This window comes from Filicampus tigris, chromosome 19 (genome assembly GCF_054856515.1).
Source record: "Filicampus tigris isolate MCC_2025a chromosome 19, RoL_Ftig_1.0, whole genome shotgun sequence".
NCBI classification, from domain to species: domain Eukaryota; kingdom Metazoa; phylum Chordata; class Actinopteri; order Syngnathiformes; family Syngnathidae; genus Filicampus; species Filicampus tigris.
This window is the reverse complement of record NC_141235.1, coordinates 2,166,490-2,190,460: the sequence shown is the minus strand read 5'-3', so window position 1 is coordinate 2,190,460 and position 23,971 is coordinate 2,166,490. Positions and strand designations below refer to the sequence as shown.

Below are 23,971 nucleotides of genomic sequence, written 5' to 3'. Positions count from 1 at the left end.
GCACTTAAATATTGGAAAATGCTCTTAATACGACTAAATTCAAATGTATTGCACATACAAGTGAAATAAGTGTACCTAAAAACATTTTTCAAACAAACCTTAAAAATTAAATACCTAATTCTCAAACTCTACAGTCAAATGCAGCTGACCTTTATTTAGTCAGTGATTCCTTTGTGTACCACACTTTGAGAATGACTGATATATAATTGATAAATAATGACATGGTTTCTATTTTTTTATTTTTTTTTTAAACACCACAAATCCCTCCGACCAAAGGAGAGCAATATTGTGCCAATACGCATCGACCAACGTCTATTGTTGACAAGAGTAATTCTTCAGGAAAAACTGCTAATCAGTCCCGTTTTGATTGGAAACAGTAACAGCAGGACTGAGGGGCGGGCGGGCGGGCGGGCGGACGTTTGGACGGACGATTCAACAAAGGAACGGCGATGGGGACAGGAAGCACAAGGACGGAGATACGCTCACGGCATGAGGTCTCCCCTATTAGTGCTGTCTCCATGGTAACAGTGGCCAGTCTGTGCTAAAGGCTCCGGGTAAGGTTAGGGGAGAGGGCGGGGTGGCGGGGGGTGTCTAAAGGGAGGCGCAGGGGTGTGAAGTTGCAAAGTCCTCTCGGTGAGAAACGGCGGCCGCGCGGAGAGGCTCTCCGACATTTTTTTGGCGAGCGCGTCGGCGCCCGTCGCCAAAATCGATGGCTGCAGCCGAGGTGGACCAAAATGGCCTAATTGAGAGGGCTTATTGATTAAGAATGCACATTTGTTTGCGAGGCGACTAAATCAAATCGGATGTCGGTGTGGGTGGGGGGGGGGGGGGGGTGGTGGACGACATTCGCGGCCAAAAGGGCTCCACCACCGCCACGTCGCATTCTGCAGGAGTTGAGGGGAAAGCCAATGAAGGGGTTTTTGCTCATGCCACTTGACACGAGGAAGCAAAGTTTGACTATTCGGAAGATCTGCCATGCAAAGTGGGTGCGGGGGCTTCTTGGGTGTTTTTATAAACGGCAGGGTGAGCAGGATGAAAGTTGCCGGCGGGCCTGAGTTGCCGGCTGCTATTTGCAGCACTCGCCGTAAAATAAGATTCCTTATAGTGGCACTTGTTTTGGCCTTTGGCGGATTTGACCGTATTAAACAAGGGGCGGCTAGAAAACATCCCGTTGAAGAGCATAATACTTACCTCTGTCGTCATTGTCTGTTTCTTAGCTCGTTATTGCTCTGTGAACATTCTCCTTCATTTCTGAGTGAATAATACATGAATCTCAATGCAATTTGGTGCAGATCCAAATGAGGATTGCTAGGCCCCTCCGAAGCGCTATTCTAGTTTTAATGGGAGTCTGCTCTTTCTTTCTTTTTTTTTTTTTTTTTTCTTTCTCATGTATTTAACGACTTGGAACCGGCTCAGTCTAATCCGGTGCAAGAACAGGAAAACACGCACAGAGGTGTCTTAAAACGCCGCAAAGCGTTCAAAGTATTGGCAGGCCATAACGTGGGCCGCTCAGCGACGCGCCGGGCGTGGGGCGAAGGCCGAGCGCAATCGATGTGAATCCATTAGCGGGTGACAAGAATGTAAGCGACGTTGATTTCCAGCCTCCTGAGCCGAGTCCGACTCAAGTCCGGCCAATGAGAGCGTACGTGCCGTCGTTGTTTTTGGACTCGGCCCGTCACGGACTCTCCCGCTTCATTTCTATTGAGGGGATGTTCGATTGACACGGTTGCTTTTCATCAATTTGATGTGATTGGTCGTTACTTCAGCCCTGAGCAACTGTGATGTCATTTTCAGTGGGCAGCAAGAGGCAAAATGGCCGCCCCCTGTGATCGATTAAAATTCCTTTTTCCTTCCTTCTGAAAAAAAAAAAAACTGTAAACGTTACAATTTTAGTTTCTTTGTCATAAAGAAATAGGCCGGTTTTCTACAATTACTTTTTGTATGAATTCCTACCAAATTCTCGAATTTCTCGAAATCTTGGCGACAAAGCTTTCGAATTTGATCATTTCCCGCGCCACACCTGACGATCTCCCGCAGCACCGCGATTGTTGGGAATCACGATCATGGAAGGAAGGGCCACATACTAAATAATTGGCCGGCACGGCAACAAGAAATCAATTTACAGCAGCATTAGAATGCACGGCTTGTCGTGTTTGTGAAGGCCGCCGGTCCGCAGACACCGAGACAAGCAGCAGCAGAGTGAAAAATGCGTGTGTGTGTGTGTGTGTGTGAGTGTTGCGGGCCCTTCTACAGTCAAAACTCGGTTCATGAACAACCCTGCTCAAAAACAATTCTTGCACACAAATCCTGCTTCGCTCCCCTTCAGTTGTCAGTATTTTTGCACTCTTCCTTTCATGTCCTAAAACACCACAAGATGGCGCCAAAGCCCAGCCAATGGGAAAGCAGAAATCTGCGTCAAGGAATTATGTTGAAGTAGCACTTTGCAGAGAAATAAATTGGCTTAGCACAATTACAGTACCAGGTGTAGTATTAGTACGTTGGGTATGTGGCTTTAAGGGGCGTGGCCTAGTGAGTGACTCAAATTGAGTGAGCCAAGTTGACCAGTTATTTCAGTGTAAATGTGTGGTCATGAGTTGTGGCCGACAGCAGCTCCTTGCAAGTGGCTCTCCTTGCTCACATGCGAAGGCATTACAGTACCATGATTGCTACCGAACAGAGGAATAACTGACGGCCCCCTAAAGAGGTTTATAATTGCCGGGAGCTGCAAGGAGATGGCGACAAAGCATGACAAGTAACCCCTCAATTACTTCAACGTAATTCCTTGGCACAAGATGCCACGAGGTGGCGGCAAAGCACTACATGAAACTCGTCGATTACTTCAATGCAGTTCCTTGGCGCCAAGATGCCCCAAGACTTATGTTAAATAAGGCTTTGGCCCGGCACAAACAGTGAATAGGAGAGTTTATCAATATATAACGAGGGATACGTAAAAAAAACAAAAAAACTTGTGAATGCTGAAATACAAATAAGCAGGCATTCACTAATTTCTTTTTTAGCAAACAAGAAAAACCTAAATTGATTCTGCGCCCGGAACCGATTAATTCCACTTCCATTCATGTAAATGGGAAACACTGCTCCAGCTTGTGAACTTTTTTTTTCCGAATCAAATCTGGGATTTGAGGTTTAACTGCATTCGGAATGTGCAAGATTGTGTGAGATGGTGTGTGTGTGTGTGTGTGTGTGTGTGTGAGATGAGATGCATGTCAAGAGGTCAGCGGGGTTCTCGGGCCTTACCTTCACTGCAGTCGTTGCCTTGGTAACCGGTGTCGGAGCAGTCGCAGACGGCCCGGTCGTCGACCAGGCTGCACACGCCCCCGTTCTGGCAGCGGTGCTCGGGCCCGCAGCCCGCCGTCACCGTCACGCCCTCGGAGGCGTCCAGCGCGGCCAGCGAGCCGTTGATGCTCAGCGCCCCCATCCAGCCGCGGAAGGCGGGGTGGTCGCGCACCGAGGGCGCGGTGAGGCGCAGCGGCGAGGCGCGCAGCTCGGCCGTCACCCCGCCCACGTAGGTGTGGCTGAAGACCGTCATGTCTCTCCGCTTGCTCTTCACCTCCGCCCAGCCCTCCAGCCGCCCGTCCACCTCCAGCGAGGTGTTCTTCCAGTCCCGCCTGACGCGCACGGCGTGCCAGCGCCCGTCGCTCACCGCCACCCCCGAGCGCAGCTCGGCCGGCTCGGCGCAGAAGATGGAGAAGCGCAGGCGCAGGTGGCCGCGCAGCAGCAGCAGCTCCAGGAAGTCGCAGAAGCCCTCGTCGTCCAGGTAGAGCAGCAGGCCCTCCTGGCTGTGCGTCCGCAGGCTGAAGCTCAGCACGCTCTCGCAGCAGGCGTTCCACACGGGGAAGCGGCCCCACTGGCTGGACACGCCTCCGAACTCCAGCACCTCGCCTTGGGCCTGGCCCCCTGTGCTGCACAGGCAAAGGCCCAGGAAGAGCAGAGGGGCCGCCGCCCAGACGCACATGGCCATCGCACTCATACACACGCTTGCTGTGCTGCTCGCACGCACGCACGCACACACACACACACTTGGAGGGAAAGGGGGCTGGGGGGGGAGGGGGGACGGAGGCTAGAGCTGGACAGCTTGTCTCATTGCGCTTTTTGTCAAAGAGCCTGCCTCCTGGATTGTGCTGTGGGTTCACGCCAAAACTCCCGTTCTCATCTTTCTCTGCGCCGGGCCCTCTCAGTCTTGCGCCAGGTGAGCGCGTTTGCCTGCGCTGGGTGCCAACTCCATCTTGGTGGCCTAGATCGGGCCCTCTCCCCCCCCCCAGCAGGAAACTCCCCACGGAGCTTAGCGTCGATGTGTGTGTGTGCGCGGCTCACACGCCGCTAATAGAGAGAAATGACACCGTCATTGCAGGATTCTCCTCCTCCTCCTCCTCGTCCTCCTTACTCAGTGGGGGCAAGGTTGCAAGTGTGTGTGGGGGGAAATCAGGTGTGCCTTGTCATCTGTCTCCAGCCACCTACAGAGAAAGCAAGATGGCACAATCAGCTACTTTCCATTTACACTCAGATTGGCCTCAAAGTGTCTTCTAGCTCAGGAGAGCATTCCAGAACCTCCTCATTACAAAACTGGCTTTTGAGGGCCTTTTTTTTTTTTTTTTTTTTTTTGGTGTGGTTGTCGGATCGATACGACGTCTTGCGGCACCGTGGAGCGCCCCCCCCCCTTTTCGTTTTTTTTTAGTGGGCTTGATCACAAAAGAGCAAAGCGGCGCTGCGGCGGATGACTCAAACGTCGAATTTACAAACCGTCGAGCATACACACGTACGCGACGAATAAAGGCAGCAATGGGGGGCGGGGGAGGGGGGGGGTCGACATGCTGGTCATTGACAGACGTTGGGGCGACTGCGGTTGAAATATCGATTGTCGATTTGCGGCCATTGCTTCCATTTGCCCCCCCCCCCTTCTTCCGCGGTTCACTCGTCGTGTCCTAGCTCCACGTTAATGACCCTTTTCTACCACCAAAATACTTTTGACACCGAATTGTACGAGCTTAAAACGAGAGAGAGAGAGAGAGAGAGAGAGAAAAAAAAAAAAAAAGAGTCGATCCACCTACCTCGCAAGTATCCTGTGTCGTCCACCCCCGCCACCCTTTCTTCCGTCTTCACGCTGCCGCCGGAGGTGAACCTCACCGCGGCTATGACGCCCGGCGGTGGTCGGTGCTCGGTGGGTGGCTAACGCGGCAGTTAAGAGAGCCGATCCACTCTCTCTCTCTCTCACACACGCGCGAGCGCGAACACCCACACACGCACACAAATGACCACACGGATGTCCTCACCTACGAGGTGTTTCTCGGTTTACTCCCGGGAGGAGGAAAAGGTGCAGTCGGGAGGATGATGCTCAGAGAGAGAGCAAAGGCGCGCGCACGCACGCACGCACGCACGCACGCAGGGAGCGAGAAGGTGGTCACGTGACAGGAGAGGCGAGAGGGAGCGACACAGGCGCAGAACCCAGACAGAAAGAGAGAGAGAGAGAGAGAGAGAGAAGTGGACATAAAAAATAGAGGCAGAGAGCGAAGGGGAGGACACTGGACAGAAGCAGAACCAAACGAGTGAGAAAAAGACAGACAAATGCAAAAAGGTGAGAGAGGGAGGGAAAGAAACAAACAGGATGCGGTGAGAAAGAAGCACATTTGAGAGAGGGGGAAAAGAGAGAGAGAGAGACATACAGGTAGAATGCAGAAGGCGGCCGAGAGACAGAAGCAGGAGAGAGATATAGATAGATAGATGAGGAGAGAGGAGGGAGGAAAAGGGAGACGTCGACCCAAAATGGAGAGACTGAAGCAGAAATGATTGAGTGGGGGAGAAAGAGCAAGAGACAGATGCAGACAGAGAAAGAGTGTGAGAGAAAGATAGAGAGCAGGAGAGTGAGACAGATGGAGAGAAGGAGCGACCGAAGCAGAACTTTCAGTGAGACGAAGAGAGACAGAATAAGAACAGTGAGCGGCAGAGACAGAGGGCCCTATTTTCATGACCAGCAAGAAGTTCGGTTTTCGTCTGGTAATTCGGCTGTTTGCGCCGCTGCGAGAGTGAACACAACCGACTTGATTCCCAGCCTATCGAAGCGGCTGGCCTCATTCACTTTAAATTCGGCGCGAGGCGCAGTCCGCGTTGCGGAAGCACAAACAGACTAGCCGAAGTCCCTGCGAGACTTGCAAAGTACGTCACGCCACCTGCGCCGCAACTTAGATCTGGTTTCACCCGTTCGAAAGTCGAATCTACTTTCTGCCGTGTACTCGAAAACGCCTTTGATCTGCCGAAACGCCCAGTGGGCGCAACGCGAATGAGGGTGTGCCCGTTTTTATGCCGAGCGCCATTGCGCCTGTCGACGAAAATGGAGCCCGGAGACACAGAACAGAGAATGGGAGTGACGGAGGCACACGACAGAGAGATCAAGACAGAAGCAGAACTTTCATGAGCGCGAAAGAGACGTCAAGAGAGAGAGACAGATGCTGACAAGAGAGAAATAGTGCGCAAGAGAGAAAGAGCATGTGAGAGAGGGAGTGTGAGAGAGAGGCCTGCACCAATCAAGCAAGGCGAGCATCAGGTGACCGCAGCATGTACAGTCGTTTTGTTTTTGCGATGTGTCCGCTTTCATGGTCCTCTGTGCTCTCTTGTCTTCTTTCTTGGCTACGCTTGCACTCGTACAAGCACATCGTAAACAACGCAAAGCTTTGAAAGGACATTTTTTGTATTTCACTTTTCAGTTCATACGCAAAAGTGTAAATGTACAAACGGTTGTATTTTTTTCCATCTGTATTTCCTTTTCACACTTTTCTTTTTCAATGTTCTTGCATGTCCAGAAAATTGTTAGGTATAAAGCTTGTGGCGAGGTCGAATTGGCGGGGCACAATCGGAACTGCCCTAAAGGCGTTATATTTGGATTTTTTTCTCCCCCCCCATGCTGTTTAAATGACAAAATAGAGGCTGACCATTTTCCCCTGGACACGTCTCTGTATTAAATTTAAAAATGTTTTGTGGGATCTGCTGGATCAGGCGTTGCATTCCATAGGTCAGTGAAAAAAACTTGTTGCTAGGTAGAATTCAAAGAGCATAATCACAACTGCCCCAAAGGTATTTAAAATTTTTTTTTTTTTTTACAATGGGCAAAAAAAGGCTTCCTGTTCTATACCCACCAGTCACTGCTCTGTATTCAATATAAAAATGTACATTTTGAGAAGAAGGCTCAACCTGACGGAGTGGGTCATGGCAGCAGTGAAGTTAATCATGTCTCCTGGTGGAAAAGGTCAGCTCGGCCATGTTTTGCCTCCGCTTTAGCTCACCTTTATTGAGCATGTTGAAGACATTTGGCAGCGGGCTGCTTTGTCTCCTGTGAAAAGACAATGATCAAACACTCGCGCACACACACGCCAATAATAGCGGCCATCTCCGCGCCCTTTTGGGCTAATACGTGCTTATGTGGACGTATTTACTCCGGCGAGGCATTAGGGGCTGATTAACAGCGTCTGTGCGACCACACAACGCGGCCGTGAAGCAGATATTAAACATATTTAAGACCACGGAGAGCCGCGCCGACATTAAATGCCAGCCCGAGGAGCTGCGATCTGATGTGTGAGGGGGGGGGGGGGTTACTATGGTAACAATCTCAGCATCAGCACCGTTTGCATTCCCAAAGGACTGACCACCAGAATCCCCCCCCCCCCCCAACTCATCAAACTAACTGCTTGGCTTTCTTCTCCCTCCTCGCCATCTCCAGGCCAAGCTGACCTTTTGGAGCAAAAGGCGTTATCAAATAATAACACCCCTCCATGTTTTCCCAAGAGCAGCGTAAATCACTGCATAAAGGCTGCGCAGAGCAACTCTGCATTCGGGGCAGTGCCCCACCCCATTTGGCAGATGTTATGGTATACAGCGCTGGCTCTATATCAGGGGCAGTGCCCTACCTCAACCAACGCTTTTTTTTTTTTTTAATTGGCTGATGGTCAGTTATGAGCGTGTCTGATTCAAATTCTGCTTAGCAACAAGTGACTGTGAAAGAACCTGTCCAAGGGCACAGTCCTGTCAGCCCCTGCAGTTTACCACCGAAGCTGCTTTTTACAGTGGAAACCTTGGGAACTGTACTGAAATGCTTCAGATATGCTGCCGTTCAAGCACACACACATTTTTTTTTTTTTTTTTTATAAAAGCCATTAAAAAAATATTGTCATGCCCTTGCATGTGGGCAAGGAGAGCTAGCAAATTTGCATGGAAGACTGCCTATGACCATTTTTGGTACACCTTTCCAATCAACTAGCCTCAACTTGCCATTGTCATCCCCCATGAATTCCAGTTTCCAATTTGGAATATTTTCAACATCCCACATCTTAAATTCCCACGGATATTTACTGGAATTTTTCCACCCATTTGGAACACTAAAATGGAGGCATCCATCCATCCATGCATCATCCTCTTTGACAGGCTGACAGCAACTACTGGCCCCTGACTCTGCGTCTACTCAGCAATCAGAAGGTCACTGTGCACATATATACACACACACACACAGAGACTATATATACACAGTATATACTCTGTATATATATATATATATATATATACACACCGTATATATGTATATTTTGTGTGTGTGCGTATGTGGGTGGGGTAATATGTGTTGGAATTCACTGCCCAAAATAAAAATTCAACTGTCAGCATCCCTGCGCATGCAAGCCTGAGTGTGAGCAAGCCACACTTTGTATGTGTGCGTGTGTGTGAGTTTTCTGCACGCACACACTCACACACACGTTCGTTGGCTGCAGGGCTGCTGATATGATAGAAAGAAGCAGCATGGCGTGCGTGTGACATGAAAACACGGCACGAGGGGCGTCTTCGCACCTGCCGTCGAAGTTAGCGCCAGCGTGCTTGACGGGCAGCCACCCCGTCCTAAATGAGATTAAACGGGAGGTTTGCCTCTAATCGCGTTATAATGAGTTTCTGTGTAGCTCGTACATTCACTAATTCCGCTTGCCAATAGTGCAAAGAGCCACGTGGGCGTGCGTGCAAGCGTGTGTGTGTGTGTGTGTGTGTGTGAGGTGAGAGGGGGTCACCTCGCCGCAATCTCTCGCTCATTTATAACAATAGCGGAGAGCCGTCCTCATCAGAAGGATCGCAACTCGTAGCGTTAGCGCGTGTGTGCTAACACCGTCCATCCATGTATAGATCTGTGTGTCATTAAAAGTCTCGACAGGAATTAGCATTGATCAGCTGACCAGCAGATGAGAGTGACTGACAGGGCCCAAACAAAGCCTGATTGACTGTGTGTGTGTGTGTTCATGAAGGTGAGCTTCTCTTAAACCAAATTTGGGTAAAAGAGAAACCTCATAGACGCACATTTAGTTTGTCCCAAAAATGTACATTTTCTATTTAATACAGAGCAGAGGGCAGGTGAAGGGCATTATCAGCCACTAAATTGCCTTTTCCGTGCCACACCTGATCCAAAACTATCTCATTCAGTTTTACTTTTACATTCAGATTTATATTTTAAATAGTGAGCAGCTCGTAGTTAACTTTTTTTTTTTTTTTTTTGTGGAGGCCATGAAGATAACTTATGAAGCCAGCCCATATTTGTCCGACAGCTTTGTTCAACAAGAGACCAAACCAAACTAATCGGAGCAACTGCAGTGTCGTAAGCTACCTTGAAGTTGTGTCATGATTAATGGAGGACTTTTTTTTCTTTTTTTCTTACATTGCTGTTGGAAAAAAAAGGCACACGATGCGTGTTCAGCTACGCTATCAGGCTTCACCTTTGCATGACATGTCGAAGAGTGCAGTGGTGACAACATGCTGCTGGTCATCGGCTTGGCTGTTCATTAGCTGCTCTGAAAGAGGGCAAAAAAAAAAAAATAATAAAAATAAAAATAAAAAAACCTGAACCTTAACCCCGAGCACAGCTGCGAGGGAGCTGCCGTGTCGGCATGACAACCTGCGGGAGGCTGGTAGTTGTTGATGATTGCTAGGAAGTAGGAAAAAATGCCACTTGGAGCTTGAAAGTAAACCAAAATAAAACAACTTTCCAAACCCCCCCCCAAAAATAACGGACCAAATCTTCATGGCTGTGGGACACATGTGATTGTGCCCCACAAATTGTGCCCGGCAATTCATCACTACTATAACATATCTACCAAATCTGGCCTTGGCGGAGGTAATGACTAGACGTTAAAACACAGTTGAAGGCAAATGGAGAAAAATCAAAAGGATCGATTTCATTGACTCAGCAAAGCAAGTGTCCGTGCAGGTGTGACAAGGCAGGGGGGTGCTTGGAGGGGCTCACGGATTGGGCAGGGAGAGGAGGGTTACTATGACGACCACATAGGAGATGCTAATTGTCCATTTTCTATCCTCCATAAAGTTTAAGAGCCTCCATGGCTGCTGGCGTTATTCTAACCCAGTCACGGAGGAGTCCTCTGGGATCCACAGCCCCTCTCCACCCCCCGCCTGCTTCTCTGAGCCACTCCATACGTGCGGTCCAACTTTGCCACGTTTTGTCACGTTACACCCCGGTTTCAAAATTCAGTACATTCGTTTTAGTCAACCCATTTGACGTCGACGACCGTACTCCGTATTTCAACCGATCACAAGTAAACCGCCGCCTGGTCAAGAGCGTTAGCTGGCATGCTAGCCTCAACAACAGCCCAGCACTCGCTGACGTAGAGTAGGGCTGTAAAATTAAACTGTGGCAAAAGTCAAGCGATCCAAATGCTTTCTAGCGCTTCACTTTTAGAAGGTAAATACTTCCTTGATGTGGCTTTGAACAAAAGTGACCAGATAGGTGAGCCAAGCTTGTGGCCTCATATTGAAAAAGACTTTCCAAATGCACCGCTTGTGATATTCTGCTGTCCCCCCCCCACCCCTCCCCCCCGTCTTCCTCCTCCGCCTTCCTTCCCCTACTCAAGCACTTTGTTCCCGCTTTAAGATAAAGATAATTCAATCAGCTGCTGGCGTCACCATGGCAGCGCCATGTTCTATTTCTAGTGCCATAGTATCAACACAATGACACACGCGCAGGCTGGTGATTTGACACACTCTTACTTCCTATCGTCCATTTACTCCTTCTGCAGACCTCTGCGCGTCTTCCTCTTTTTGCTCACTCGCTCTCCTCCTCCTCCTCCTCCTTCGTCCTCGCCATCAGCGGGTTGCTAGGCAACTGGGATCATTGATCTGCAGGAGCGCTGTCATGAAAACACACGCATACACACACGCACGCACGGGCATAAACACACACGTCGTTAGAGGAGTAGTGCCTACAGTGAAGGCGTCCTCACTTACGGGATAAAGACCAACGCCAAGATGAGAAGACGAACGACAGATATATCTATATACAAACATATCGAGATACACTTGGAAAATGTATATATATATAAAGGGAAAAATATGAATGTTTAAAAACATTAAAAAAACATGTACAAAATATTTATAGAAAACAAATAATCACATCAAAAGTACAAAGTACTAGAAGTACATCTGGAATGCATTAAAATAAATATATAATATAAAAAAAAATATGAATGCTTATTTTTTTGGGGGCAATGGAGTCCAGTAATTGCATTGGGTCGAATCTATTCAATGAATTAAATTACATGATGTTTGTAACAGTAGTTTGGTCATAAATGTTTAATTTTATGATTTATCAGATTGATAATTGCTAGGTGATAACGGCTGGAAAATCGAATTTAATGTCCTGATGTTCATTACAGCGAGTGAACTGATTTAGCTTTATTCGTTTATTTAGTCACGTCTTAAGCAAAGGAGAAACACGCACACGCACCACTGGCGAATAGAACATAAAAATAATAAAATGCGTCTTGTGATCAGAGAAGAAGAAAAAAAAAAAACTCACAAAAGGTTCCAATGACCCCAATTTTCGCTTTGTATTGTAGCTCATTAAAAATTAAATGATGAAGAAAATCAATCATTTAACTTGCTGACGGAGCTTCTTCTATCTGAAATCAGCCGGAGAGAGAAAGCCAGGCGGCGCTTCTTTATTCTCCGACAAATTAAGATCAGCACTAATCTCTTTTACACACACCAACTTTGTCTTAAACAACACGGACGCGGCAACACACGGAGAAAACAAACAAACAAAGCGACTTTTACGTGACATTTGTTGTGCTTGTCAGCTTCCCTGCTTGCTGAATAGATGCACTATGAAACATACAAAATCTTGGCTGGAGACATGACGTGCTTATGCAGGTGTTTACCGGGGAGCTTGAAACTGTCTGTGTTCCCACCACATTTACACAGATTCTCACAGAAACGTACACCTGTTCGTTTGTAGTGGATAGGAGATGTTTTTGTCCAAATATTTTATGACAAGTACAATCGAACAAATATTAATATTAATGTTATTTCGCGCCATAATTCAACACCAACTTAATGAGATTACGGAATCAAAATGCAGCACATCCTACAAGACTCAGGTCAGAAATGTCCCATTTTCTCTTGAGCGCATCGTGAGTCCGACTTGAGAGTGTTTACTTCCAGTCAGTGGAGAGCGTGCGCATTGGCTTTCTTATCATGCATCCGCCTCGCTACGAAGTTTACATGGTCACAAAACGCCTCTTAAGCGACGCCAAGAGAGCACATTGGGGATCAACGCTTCTCGAGATGGGAGTCACGGGATCAAGAGGGCCTTTTTTTGGTGTGCGTTTGGCTTATGGAGGTTGTTTTTTTTTTTTTTTTTGGAAGGCCATTTATCAACCCCACCTCCCTGACCTCAATTGCGGCAGGAGTAGCATGAAATCAATGAGGTTTTCCTTTGGTGGATGCCGTAGGTTCAAATGTTAATATGTGTTTTAAAAGCGGAATAAAAAAAAACACTAAATTGCAGATACAATGTAATATCCAAGTGACCCAAAAAAAAAAATCATAAAGTAATAACAGGGAATGTGAGATAAGAATGCAGTGCTGTGCTAAAGGCAGAAAAACTGTAACGGCAACCACCCCCCCACACACACACACATTTTGTAAAGACGTAATCATATTCGAACACAATTTACATTTAATATTCTCCCAGTAGTTTCAGATAATGTTACAATCGTGTTCAGCGGTTTTTGGCGTGGGCTTTGGGGTATTTGTATGGGAAGATGTTATTGCCACATCGGTACACTATTTGACAAGTGTATTTCAATTGCTTGGTGATGAAATGCCAAGTGAAAATACAAGTGAAAATGCAGTGGAATCGCTCTCGGCACCTAGTGAAGAAAAAACAGCGTGAGCTGTTTTTGAGCAACACTTAGTTGAATGGCTCAGTGAATTTGTGTCTATGCGGCACAAAACTGTTTTCACTGACTCGTGTGCTCGCTTGTGCTTGACAGACAACCCCTAAAACGAGCCAATTTCACCATGGCAAGAAAGAAAGGTTATCAGAAGCTTGCTATAATTTTAGGGTATTTCAGTCAAAAGCACGCCACACACGTTTGTAAGATACCCAAGAGCTCCTAAATGCATACAGTAATATAATATGTCCTAAACGATCAAATAAAATCATTTGGAGAGAAGAAAAAAACTGCTTATGGCGGCAGCTGTTACTAATTGACGGTAAAGGAAAGTCAGCGACCCCTGGTGTCCGGCTGCTATAACGACGATAGGGAACAATTATGTGTAAAGTGCACTAAAGCCAATATCAAATCCAAACCTTAGCGAACGGGAGACAGTTTAAAAAGACACGATGATGCGTTAGGAAACGTGACGAATTAATACCACACACCATAAAGCGCGTGAGCACGCTGACACAAACATTTTTTGTTCTTGTCGTCCGCGATGTGTCCAACAAGGACAAGGGCTAGTTAGCTTCAGCTTGAGCTGCATTTCCTGAAGTGACAACGCTGACTTCAAAATAAAAAAGCGACTCGCGTTTAGCAGCGCGCTGTATGCACGTTATCTCCAATAATCCTCTGTCTTTTGTATGAACAATTTTTTAAAATTATAGTATGTGATTTTACTTGGTGTTAAACCTTAAATTACAGTTTCCCTTCGATGATTAAAGCTTTAATATTGACACGCAACCGGACTCAGTTACGCCACAGAGGTCGACCTTGACCTTGATCGACACTACAGCTTTATAATGTCTGGAATATTACTGTTGCATTTATGACCCCGTATGTTCCCAATTAAGGAATTATTTTTAATATCACGGTGTAATCTTGGTATATTGTGGGAGTCATGTGGGTGTTTGGCTACGGATCGCTCATTTGGAAGGTGGACTTTCCCTACGAGGAGAAGCGAATTGGTTACATTAAGGGCTTCAGTCGTCGCTTCTGGCAGGGCAGCACCGACCACCGCGGCGTGCCGGGGAAAGTGAGTCTGACGTCACAACATAACTTTCACAGCATTCACTATAACGTCATGTTGTATTATGTCGCAAACAGTAGCTCGACATCAAGTATTTCAAGAGTTTCTCTGAATTACACAACTGGGTGTAAAAGGTGGAATAAGGGGAAGGAAAAGCGCTCTTGGGCCACATTTGAGTTCGAAAACTAACAGAAAGGAATTCTCTCCTCTTAATTTTAAAAACAAAGTGTCATTCGTAGGTTAGTTTGAAAAAACTGTAAGTAAAATGATTTTAACATTCATAATTGAATTCTCGATTTTAAATTACATTCATAATTCAATTACCATGACTCAACTATTTTAAACGGTATTGCTTTGCTTCGCTACAAGTGCCTTTTCTGACTATTTTTTTTTCCATACTTGCGAAGCATGGTCGGGTTTTTTTTTTTTTGCCTCGAGTTCTGAATAAAATGGTAGATATGAGTGCGTGTCACACCCCCACGCCAAGTTTCGTAACGTGGTTTTGGTTTCCTTGCAGTGGATGTTGGTGGCGCAAATGCAACATTAAGCTGGTTTGTCAAGTGTAGTGCAAAAAAGGGGATACAGAAATAATGACGTTTTCGATTAATCGACTTATCACATTATAGCCGACTACAAAAAATGTTCTACATGTACATGTACTACATTCACATTCTTCTCTTTTTACAGCCTGGTCGGGTGGTGACACTAGTGGAGGACCCTGAGGTAAGGAAGCATTTTATCGAATCAAAATGACCTGCGTGGGAATAAATTAGTTTGGGTTTTTCAGATAAATGTTTTTTTGAGTAAGTAGACCATTTAAATTATTTTTTTAATCTTTATTTTTTCAAAAAGGAAAACAATCTAAATCTGAAACACAAATGCGAAACATTTTTGAAGAGAATTATAAAGAATATATTTTTCAAATGTACATCAAAAGAAAATGTTTTATATATATATATATATATATATATATATATATATATATATATATATATTTTTTTTAAAGAGGGATGGGGTGGACACCAAAGACTAAAGCCCAGGGCCATTCTGACCTCCTTAATCTGACTTTATCGTTATCTAGTTGCTGTTATTATTTTTAATGAATGCCACGTAGTGTATTATGTAAGCCTAAAAAGAACTTAAAATGGAAATATTAAAAAAATGTAATTAAAAGTAGTCCAAACATGAAAACATTTATATTTGAATACAATGAAGCAGTGAACCTTGACTATTTTAGCAGAGGAGCCCCAAGTTAGTCTTCCCACCCCCCGGCCCATCTGAGTACAAGACCACATCCTGGACATTTACGACACCAACTTTCCTTCACCTTTACTATCATAACAGATGAAGATTAATGAAACAACGCCTCGTTATACAGCCATAAAACGCCAATTAGCGGCTGATGGTCCTAACGTTTACTACCTTGTAAGCTGTCACCGAACCAGCGCCTTTTGTGACGCGAGCAGCATACAAAAGAGCTCCATTGTCAAACTGCACCAAGGTCACGGCACGCACCAAAAAAGACGTTATCTCGTATCCCGCTGAAACAAAAGCGAGGATGACGCCTCGTATTGCGACCTTGGATGGGAGATAATTTTTCCCACTCGTCTGGGGGAGGCGATAACGCTTAGAAAATCTGCATTGCGTAGGCCAGCGATGCATATCTGTGAATATTACTGCGCATAGTTGAAGTTAGACTTGCTTTTACATGTTTCTGGAAAAGTACAATTACATTGTTAAATCTGAGGGAGGGGGGGGAATTGAATACAGTGGTGTCTTGGGAGATCCAAGCTGTTGTTTGGTTGATCGAGAGTAAACAAGCCTTTGCCAAAGAGGCTTCAAGCTGTTTACGGCCACTCACGGTGCAAGTTTACTCAACTTTATTTAATGATCAAACAAAGAGTCTTACACGTGTAATTACAACAACCACATAACATTGCCGTTTACATAAAGTCTAACTAGCGTAATGCTAACAAACAACGCAAAACGGCACTGGCAGAGTAATAAATATTGGATGAAGACAACTTGAATTCTTGGAGTTGTATTTAAAAAAAATATATTTTTTTTCAGATTTACCAAAAATGTTCAAAAACCACTGGGGTGATCACATTATTAGGGTAACAATTTACAACCTAATTTCTAATATCTGTTCCATGAAATTGTTTGAATTTATTCCCGACGCTCTATTCTGGTCATTTCATAGCATTGCTTTTATCTGCAACCCTAACTAATTGCGGTCATTATCATTGCCATCTGTCATCAGAGTTGTGTTTGGGGCGTGGCCTACAAGCTCCCCACGGGCCACGAGCAGGAAGTGATGCGGCACTTGGACCACCGAGAAAAGGGCGGCTACCGCGTGATGACCGTGGCTTTCCACCCGCGGCCGCCGCTGACGCCGCCGCCCAGCCAGACGTTGCTCTACGTCGGCTCGCGGGACAACCCCGACTATCTGGGCCCCGCCCCCTTGGAGGAGATAGCCAATCAGATCGTGGGCTCCACGGGGCCCAGCGGGCAGAACACGGAGTATCTCTTTCAGCTGGCCGACGCCGTCCGGAGCATCCTGCCCGAGGACAACGACGCGGACTTGTTTCGCCTGGAGATGCTCGTACGCCAGAGACTGGAGGACGACGGCTCGCTCAAATAAAACCTGCCATCACGGCGGCGCCTTGACCTTCGCGTTGAATTCGCCACGTGGCAACCCTCGTAACTCAAAACGCTGGCATCTCAAAATATCGCTCCCCGTTTTCCAAATGAACAAACTTCATCATCCCGCATCAAAAATCATGGCCAAAGACAGTCATTACAAAATGAACCTCGAGCCGTTGCTTTCTGTAGGCGTAACACACAGGATGGGAGAGGATTGAGACTTTCAATAATCTCTTTAGCAAATATGAGGCTGTTTGAAATACTTCCCGTTTTAACGCGTCTTCTTTCAATTGAAAATAAGCGCTACTGTATTTAAAAAAAAAAAGAATGCTACTTTTGTTAGGAAAACTCACGTGTGTTGCATTGAGTGTTAGCATGGAGGCAGAAGACTTTTGCAAGTTTCATTAAAGACATATTGTGTAATGTAAGTCCCCCGAAAATTTTTTTGAAATACTTTTAAGTCGGGTCACACGTATCTCAAGGCACTACTGTATTAAATGTGAGCATCAGTCTCAGGGTTTGTGTGTTTGTCACAATAGCAAATATAAAGCGCGCAGCAAATTCGCTACCTGGCGGACAAAACCTTCCCCCCCCCCCCCCTAAAGAGGAACAGATTTATAGATTTCATAGTGCCACCCCTAGATTAGCTGGTTTTGTTTTTTCTTTAGTTGTCCTGTTCTAACCAGTGAGTGCAAAGTTCATGTGGCAACAGTGTGGAGGATTGAATTGTAAACAGGTCTGAGCACATATTCACAGTTAGGTAATCACTCATATTACATTTTGTGGATTTCATCTGGATTGCCATTTTTTTTCATGTGTTTGTCCATACACGCAAAACAATAAATTAGCCTTACCTGGAACCGGAGTTTGAAATGCTGACTTTTGCGTTGGGAGACGAGCACTTGAGCAAAGGACTGTCCACAACATTGACTTAACTGTGCACAATTGCAGATTATCCATTTATTCAACAATAAGAACATAGCGTGTGTGTGTGTGTATATATATATATATATATATATATATATATATATATATATATATATATATATATATTACACATAATTCACATCACATGATCAGTGTAGTTGTAATGTCAGAATGCTATATTTAAAGTATGCTAAGCACATCTTATGCAAATTGTGAGCAGTTTAGCAGTGTTCATTAATAAAGCACTATACTCACCACAATACATGATTTCTCTCATCACGCTAAAATATAATACACTGTATACATATTTACAAAGCTAAGTAACAGCTATGTTAAGTCACTCCTTGACAAATCTGACAGGAGGAATTCTAATGAGTATGGGAATTAATTGAAAAACATTGACTTTGAAAAGAAACGCAAACCGGTTTTCCCAGGTCGTGGTTTGTCCTCAACTGGTTTAGAAGGCGAAGGCTGAGTCACTGGGCAGCTTCCCAGTAGCGATGCTCCCAGCTTCGTTAAATGTCACTCGAGCAAACAAACAGACAGAAAGACAAAACACCTCTCAGCATTTCCGTTTTTTGTTTTTTTTGTTTTTTTTTTTTAAGCGTAGTAGCACGGCGACACCAGCAAGTCAGTGAGCACCAGCAGCTGGTCGTCAGTGAAACGCTGGCGATGCTCCTGCCAGTTGTCGTGGTGCGTGCGGCGGAACTCCGATAAGGTCTTCTTCACCGTCATCTTAAAAGCAAACAAATCACATCCAAATGTTGGGATCCACAACAAAACAGGAAGTGGCAGTGATTCCCAAATTCCAAATTTTACTTTGAGGGGAACTAAACCCCAGAAGTCAAAACTTTGTTGTATTTTAAATGGGCATAACTTAGCTATTAGCTGCTATTTACATTCTAAAAAACATCGCATCTACCTTGTGTACTCACTATTGAGTTTCGCGAGAGTGCAAATTGCTAATCAGTTTTTTATGGGGGAGGAGGGGGGGATGGGGGGTGTCGCGGTATGTGGGTGAGCTTTGAAGGCTATATCAGCCAACCCTCAGTCTTTCTAGCAAACCCTCGAGCAACACTTCTCTCTGAGATTAAAAACTAACAAGCGGGCTTTTCATTTATTGATGCTAAAAGGCCACGCGCAAGCCTTGGAATTAGTGGGACAGGGCTAGGAGGTGGCGGGGGGCTGAAGAAGAAGAAAGAAAAAAAAAAAAAAAAAAAAAGAGAACCGCAGCCAGAGCACAAAAAGGCGATCACAATGAGTAACGATGTACTCATGAGTTATAGATGGGCCGCCTTCATTTGAATAAAAGATTGACTCCAAACCGGGCGCCTGCAAGACCCTGCGCCCCCCCCCCCCCCCCACCCCCCCCCCAAATGTAGTGGTCGGTGTCTAAAATCTACTGAATTGTGCTGTGTTTGACTTTGCAGCACAACGAGCGTCTGAATGATCAGCTCCGGCTGGCCCGGCGCGCTCATCTATTATTTAGTCTTATTGATCACGTTGTGTACGTCCGAGACCCGGGGCACTCGATTCTCCTCAAGTGGCCCACCAAGTCATGGTCGTCGTCCTTTTTGGGGTTTTTTTCAAGGTGAGTTAAGTACCTCGATGGGCTGCGGGTCGTTGAGGTGATCGCTCAGGTCCATCAGAATCTGCGGCATCCATTTGGGGACGTCGTAAGGACTGGACAGGATGCACGCGCTCAGGCCCAGCACTCCCGCGTGCCGGCGCACCAAATCTGCACCAGCACAAACAAAATGGCCGGCCGTCACCTTTTCTGAAGCACGTCCATGTTCTTGTCCTTTGCCCTTTGGATGACACTGCGTTCAGTTTGTACCAAATTAGACGGTCACAAGACTCACTTTTAGGTTTTTAGGTACATTTGATTCTTGAAGTATTTTGTTGTGAATGAATATTCTCATTTATGATTTCAAAGGAATATTTTTTGGTCTAGTTTTTATTTGAACGTGTATTTTATGGGTTAATCATTTGACATTTTTGTATTGGGTCTTTTTTGATTTCAACATTACTATGTAGCTGCTTGGTAGAATAATGGAGAGTGACAATCTTCAATCAGCAGGTGAGGTACATAATAGTGTAGGAGGATTTTTTAGGATTTTCCGTGAACACATTTCATTTGCATCACTTATTTTAATTCAGTTTTATTTATTTAGTAATGGAATGAACCATAATAAATGTAATTACTTTTTTTTAATTTATTATTTGGCATATTTTTAGGTAATTTCCCCTTTTTTTCCAAACAGCTTTTTTAAAATTAATTTGCAATTTTTCCTTTAACCTCATTTTTAATCTTTGGCTTTAAGCACAGCATGAGACTGCCCTTGTTTTAGTGTCTTCTTTCTTGATTCTTTATTGTGTTCAGTTGTCTTGTATTTCATGCTCGGTTTGTATTTATTCAAAGCACTTTTTGTTTCAGACGAGATTGCTCGATGAAGATTGTGTTGAGAATTTCAGAGGTATCAAACCGGTAGTCCTTTGCACGGATCGGGTTGCCTCAGCTCTCAGTTTCCAAAAGTTGGGTGACCTTTGACCTAGCGTGTCTTCTCACTTGTCAACGGGGTCCACTGTATTAGTGTGCTGCTTGCGTGAGTGTGCGTGTACCCGTGGAAGCCAGTTCTCCTCTGGCCTTGGGTAGGCGCGTGTGACTCAGCGTTTGCAGTTGAGTCTGCAGACTGCGGTCCAGAGGGAAGAAGTGGCACTGCAGCAAACCACTCAGGGTGGTGCCCGCCATGTCCCTCACCTACACACAAGAGAGCGGCCATCACCAGGCAGGTTTAGGAAAGGAAAAGCATCAACTATTTATGTGTAAAAATATATATATATACATATATATATATATAATAAGTGCAAGGATTGTGGGGCGAATTGAACTGCAGAAATCACTTTGCATACATTATGAAGAAGCACCACTGAGATGTGGAGCATGACAAAGCATCACTGAGAAACTATTTTTTCAAGGATCAAGTATCGGGACGTTTACCATAAAAACTGTGGGGGGGGGGGAAATCATGTCACATTAGATTACCAATCTATCAACTCTCCATGTGAAGTGTCTTTAGACGCTTAAAATGGGATTGTCTACAAAAGAACACGGTGTGCTCGCAACCACCCAAAGAACAAGTGAAGTGATTATTATTTTTTTGTTTAGTTTTTAATGTCACCTCGAGTTGCTCGTCCAGCAGCAGACGCATCACCAGCCTGCGGACGCGCTGCACCTCCGCGGGCACGCTGAGCAGCGTGAATAAGTTGGAGAAGACAGTGATCTGTAGGTAGGTCAGCACCGAGTAGCGCGCGTGCCACGACCTGCTGCCGCCCATCTGTAAGCACACACGCGAACGCGCCGGTTAGCGTTTGCCAGGCCACGCCACGCCACGGCCGTATCTGCCGCAGATCGTCTCGTATGCTCATGTAGAGCACCTGCAAATGTCAAAGCATGTTCAGCAGCGGGCGTGTGAAGAACGAGGCCGTCCTCGGCAGCTACATGAGGCATAATTCATAGGCTTATCAGATGGAATATTGTGTTAGGCGTCATACATGATCACACACAAGCTGGTGGACGGTCACTGTTTGTTAGCTTGTGAGATTGTGTGAAAAGGGCAACACATCAAAGCTAGAGGTTATACATTTATTTTTTTTTTTATATGAGCGACCCTTTTAGAAGAGCATTTCACTTCCACATGTGGATATTGAATATATAGCAAGTAATCACTGATGATACTTGAGTAGCGGCGAAGCTAGAGGACAAAAAAAAAATGTGTAAGTGATCTTTTTTTGAAGATTTCAAGCAAATGGTCATTCTTATTATGCTGGATGTCAATTTCCTATCTATGTCGTGAGTAAAATTGGGGCGCAACGTAAACGACCCTTTTGGAAGAGAATATCAACCGCTTAGTGGTAGGATGGCTCCCTCTAGTGCTACACGAAAGAATCACTGAATTAGGTATAAATTCAAATGTGCATTTAAAATATGCGATATAATCAAATATACTACCGTGAAGCTTGTGGCTATGCATAAAGCCTATTTAACCTTTTTTTTTAAATCCTGGACAGTATTTTTTTTACCTTTTGAAGTACAGTTGAGTTGTTATTGACACATAAATATAGTGAAATATATTTTAGTCTTTAAGAATTGATTTATTGCAATTTTTATTTAACTTATGTGCAAAACATTTCAAATGAATGATTATTTTAGGACACTTTTCTTTTCCAAAGGGCAGCGTTGATGTTACAGTGTCTTACAGTAATACGCTTTTGTGGTATCACATTGCGGTGATTTTTGGTACCTTAGTGGGTTTATTCTTTTTAAAGCTCGAGAACCGACGCTCTACTGCATAAAATGGCTGCCGTTCCCAAATGGAAACAAATCCAAACTGAAAGCCTACACTTGCATCACATCGGGATTGATTTTAGTTCAAACCTATCGGTGCAGTGTATCAAAGGCAAATGTAATCACACCAAAAAAAAAAAAAAAAATCAAAAGAACCATGTCGCGTGTGAGTGACCTCTTCCAGGGCTGCCAAGACCAGGGGGATGTGTTGGGGATAGAGCAGGCCCTGGGACATCAGAGAGAGGCATGTGCGAGCGTCCTGTTTCATCTCATCATAACTCTCATCAATCTCCACCGGTGCAATCTGCGCGGAGGGGTGAGAGCGGGGCGAGAGAGAGAGAGAGAGAGAGAGAGAGACAACCAGTGAGAGAGGTGCAGAAAGGTACGGGCGACGGCAGCGAGGCAGCGTTGTGACTAAATGAAGAGAGAAATGGAGTCTAATGGCCAAGTAAGATGGAGTGGGTAATAACGCTGGCACTGGGACTGGGTGTGCGCGCGCGTGTATACGCGTGTTCGCTTGCCTTGAAGAGAAGAGGCAGGAGTTGAAGTTGCTGCTGAACAGGCGTGGTGAAAGTCCGTCCTGCGCTCGCCAGCAGCCATTTTAGGACTACAAAAAAAAAAAAAAAAAAAAAAAACTTAACAAAAAAAAAAATAGAAAGAGAATCGCACGCACGTACGCACACAGGATGAAAAGCGATGTCGTCAAATAAAGCTGCCAGGGTGACCTCACTGTGACGCCTCCACTAGAGCAGGACATTCATCATCGTTTTACGGTGTAACAATTGAGTTAATGGCAGTCGATACGTATTTATCCAAACGTTTGAGGGCGATATTTTTTCATGCTTCTCCCGTAAATAACATACACAATTCATTTCTATCAATCTGTTTATGCTCAAACACTTTTTCAATACCTAGAATAGTAGATAGTTGTAGCGTATATATATATTTTTTTGAATCTTGCTTTATCGAATCAATTTGAAAAAGTACATGATTTGTTTCACATGAAAAACAGATTATCTTTGACAATAGAGTAGAGTGTAAATAACGAACAAAATATACAACAATGTATTGCGGTAAATGATTATTTTCTGACATTAACATTATTATTTTGCAATCAATACGACATACTTGTTTAATAAATGAATGAATATTTTGACTTTATTTTGGTGGATGCTGTTAATCGAATGTATCCATCAATATGCAAACTCTGTATTGGGTGCAGCGAATTTCTTAACTCACATTATGCCTCATTAAATCATAGATGTAATCCAACCCAGACAAAATGGAGGCCAACGGACCAACAGGGTGGCTTGGACCACGCATTTTTTATGCTGTTCTATTTTTGTAGCGAGCATGATTAATACATTCTAATGCACACTGCAGCACTTTGTGACCGGGAACACGGGCTAAAATTAGACCTGTGACATCTTTTTTGTAAGCTTCCCACCTGACTACCTTCCTTTTATTGTTATGTTTTTTTTAATTCACTGCATTTTTTTGCCCAGTTTTGCAAGAAGCAGGCCAAATCTGTATTCTGACCCGTCTTGAGCAGCTTGACAGCCTGCGTGCGCTCGTCGGTGGTCTCGTGGGCGTTCTCCTCGTGCACGTGGTTGTGGATCTCCGCCTCGGACGTGAGGGGCTTGAGCCGCTCCAGCACCCGGGTGACAAAGTCGGCCACGCGGGGGGAGGTGGTGGGCTGCGTGTGCGGCAGGGCCACGTCCATCATGAAGATGTAGGTCAGGACACTGGAGGGGG

General features: G+C 45.2%; 3 protein-coding genes across 16 annotated transcripts in view; 1 reads left to right on the top strand and 2 right to left on the bottom strand.

Moving 5' to 3' along the window:
- Positions 1-6,558, bottom strand: part of nrxn1a (neurexin 1a) — a 67,345-nt gene extending 60,787 nt beyond the window's left edge. For 2 of the 12 annotated variants that reach the window (XM_086016916.1, XM_086016918.1), the window contains exons 1-2: positions 5,067-6,555; positions 3,256-4,472 (exon numbers count right to left, since the gene is read on the bottom strand). In XM_086016916.1, coding sequence (XP_085873042.1) covers positions 3,256-3,988 — 733 coding nt within the window. In that variant the 5' untranslated portion in view covers positions 3,989-4,472; positions 5,067-6,555. Of the gene's footprint in view, positions 1-3,255; positions 4,473-5,066 lie in introns of all 12 variants that reach the window. The other 10 variants (XM_086016922.1, XM_086016926.1, XM_086016919.1 and 7 more) reach the window with 7 other exon arrangements.
- A 7,456-nt stretch (positions 6,559-14,014) lies between these two features.
- Positions 14,015-17,801, top strand: chac2 (ChaC, cation transport regulator homolog 2 (E. coli)). Its single transcript, XM_086016951.1, has 3 exons — positions 14,015-14,301; positions 14,983-15,018; positions 16,559-17,801. The coding sequence occupies exons 1-3, from the start codon at positions 14,167-14,169 to the stop codon at positions 16,937-16,939; spliced, it is 552 nt and encodes a 183-aa protein (XP_085873077.1). The 5' UTR covers positions 14,015-14,166; the 3' UTR covers positions 16,940-17,801.
- A 222-nt stretch (positions 17,802-18,023) lies between these two features.
- LOC147128816 (proteasome activator complex subunit 4B-like) overlaps positions 18,024-23,971 on the bottom strand; it is a 36,298-nt gene continuing 30,350 nt past the window's right edge. For all 3 annotated transcript variants that reach the window (XM_086016913.1, XM_086016914.1, XM_086016912.1), the window contains 7 exons: positions 23,756-23,961; positions 22,738-22,823; positions 22,392-22,520; positions 21,051-21,206; positions 20,491-20,629; positions 19,473-19,606; positions 18,024-18,603 (listed from right to left, as the gene is read on the bottom strand). In XM_086016913.1, coding sequence (XP_085873039.1) covers positions 18,469-18,603; positions 19,473-19,606; positions 20,491-20,629; positions 21,051-21,206; positions 22,392-22,520; positions 22,738-22,823; positions 23,756-23,961 — 985 coding nt within the window. In that variant the 3' untranslated portion in view covers positions 18,024-18,468. The remainder of the gene's footprint in view (positions 18,604-19,472; positions 19,607-20,490; positions 20,630-21,050; positions 21,207-22,391; positions 22,521-22,737; positions 22,824-23,755; positions 23,962-23,971) is intronic.

Coding starts and splice junctions, on each gene's coding strand:
- chac2 (XM_086016951.1), top strand. CDS start 14,167: ATGTGGGTGTTTGGCTACGGATCGCTCATTTGGAAGGTGGACTTTCCC. Junction 14,302..14,982: donor ACCGCGGCGTGCCGGGGAAA/GTGAGTCTGACG, acceptor CTCTTTTTACAG/CCTGGTCGGGTGGTGACACT. Junction 15,019..16,558: donor CACTAGTGGAGGACCCTGAG/GTAAGGAAGCAT, acceptor ATCTGTCATCAG/AGTTGTGTTTGGGGCGTGGC.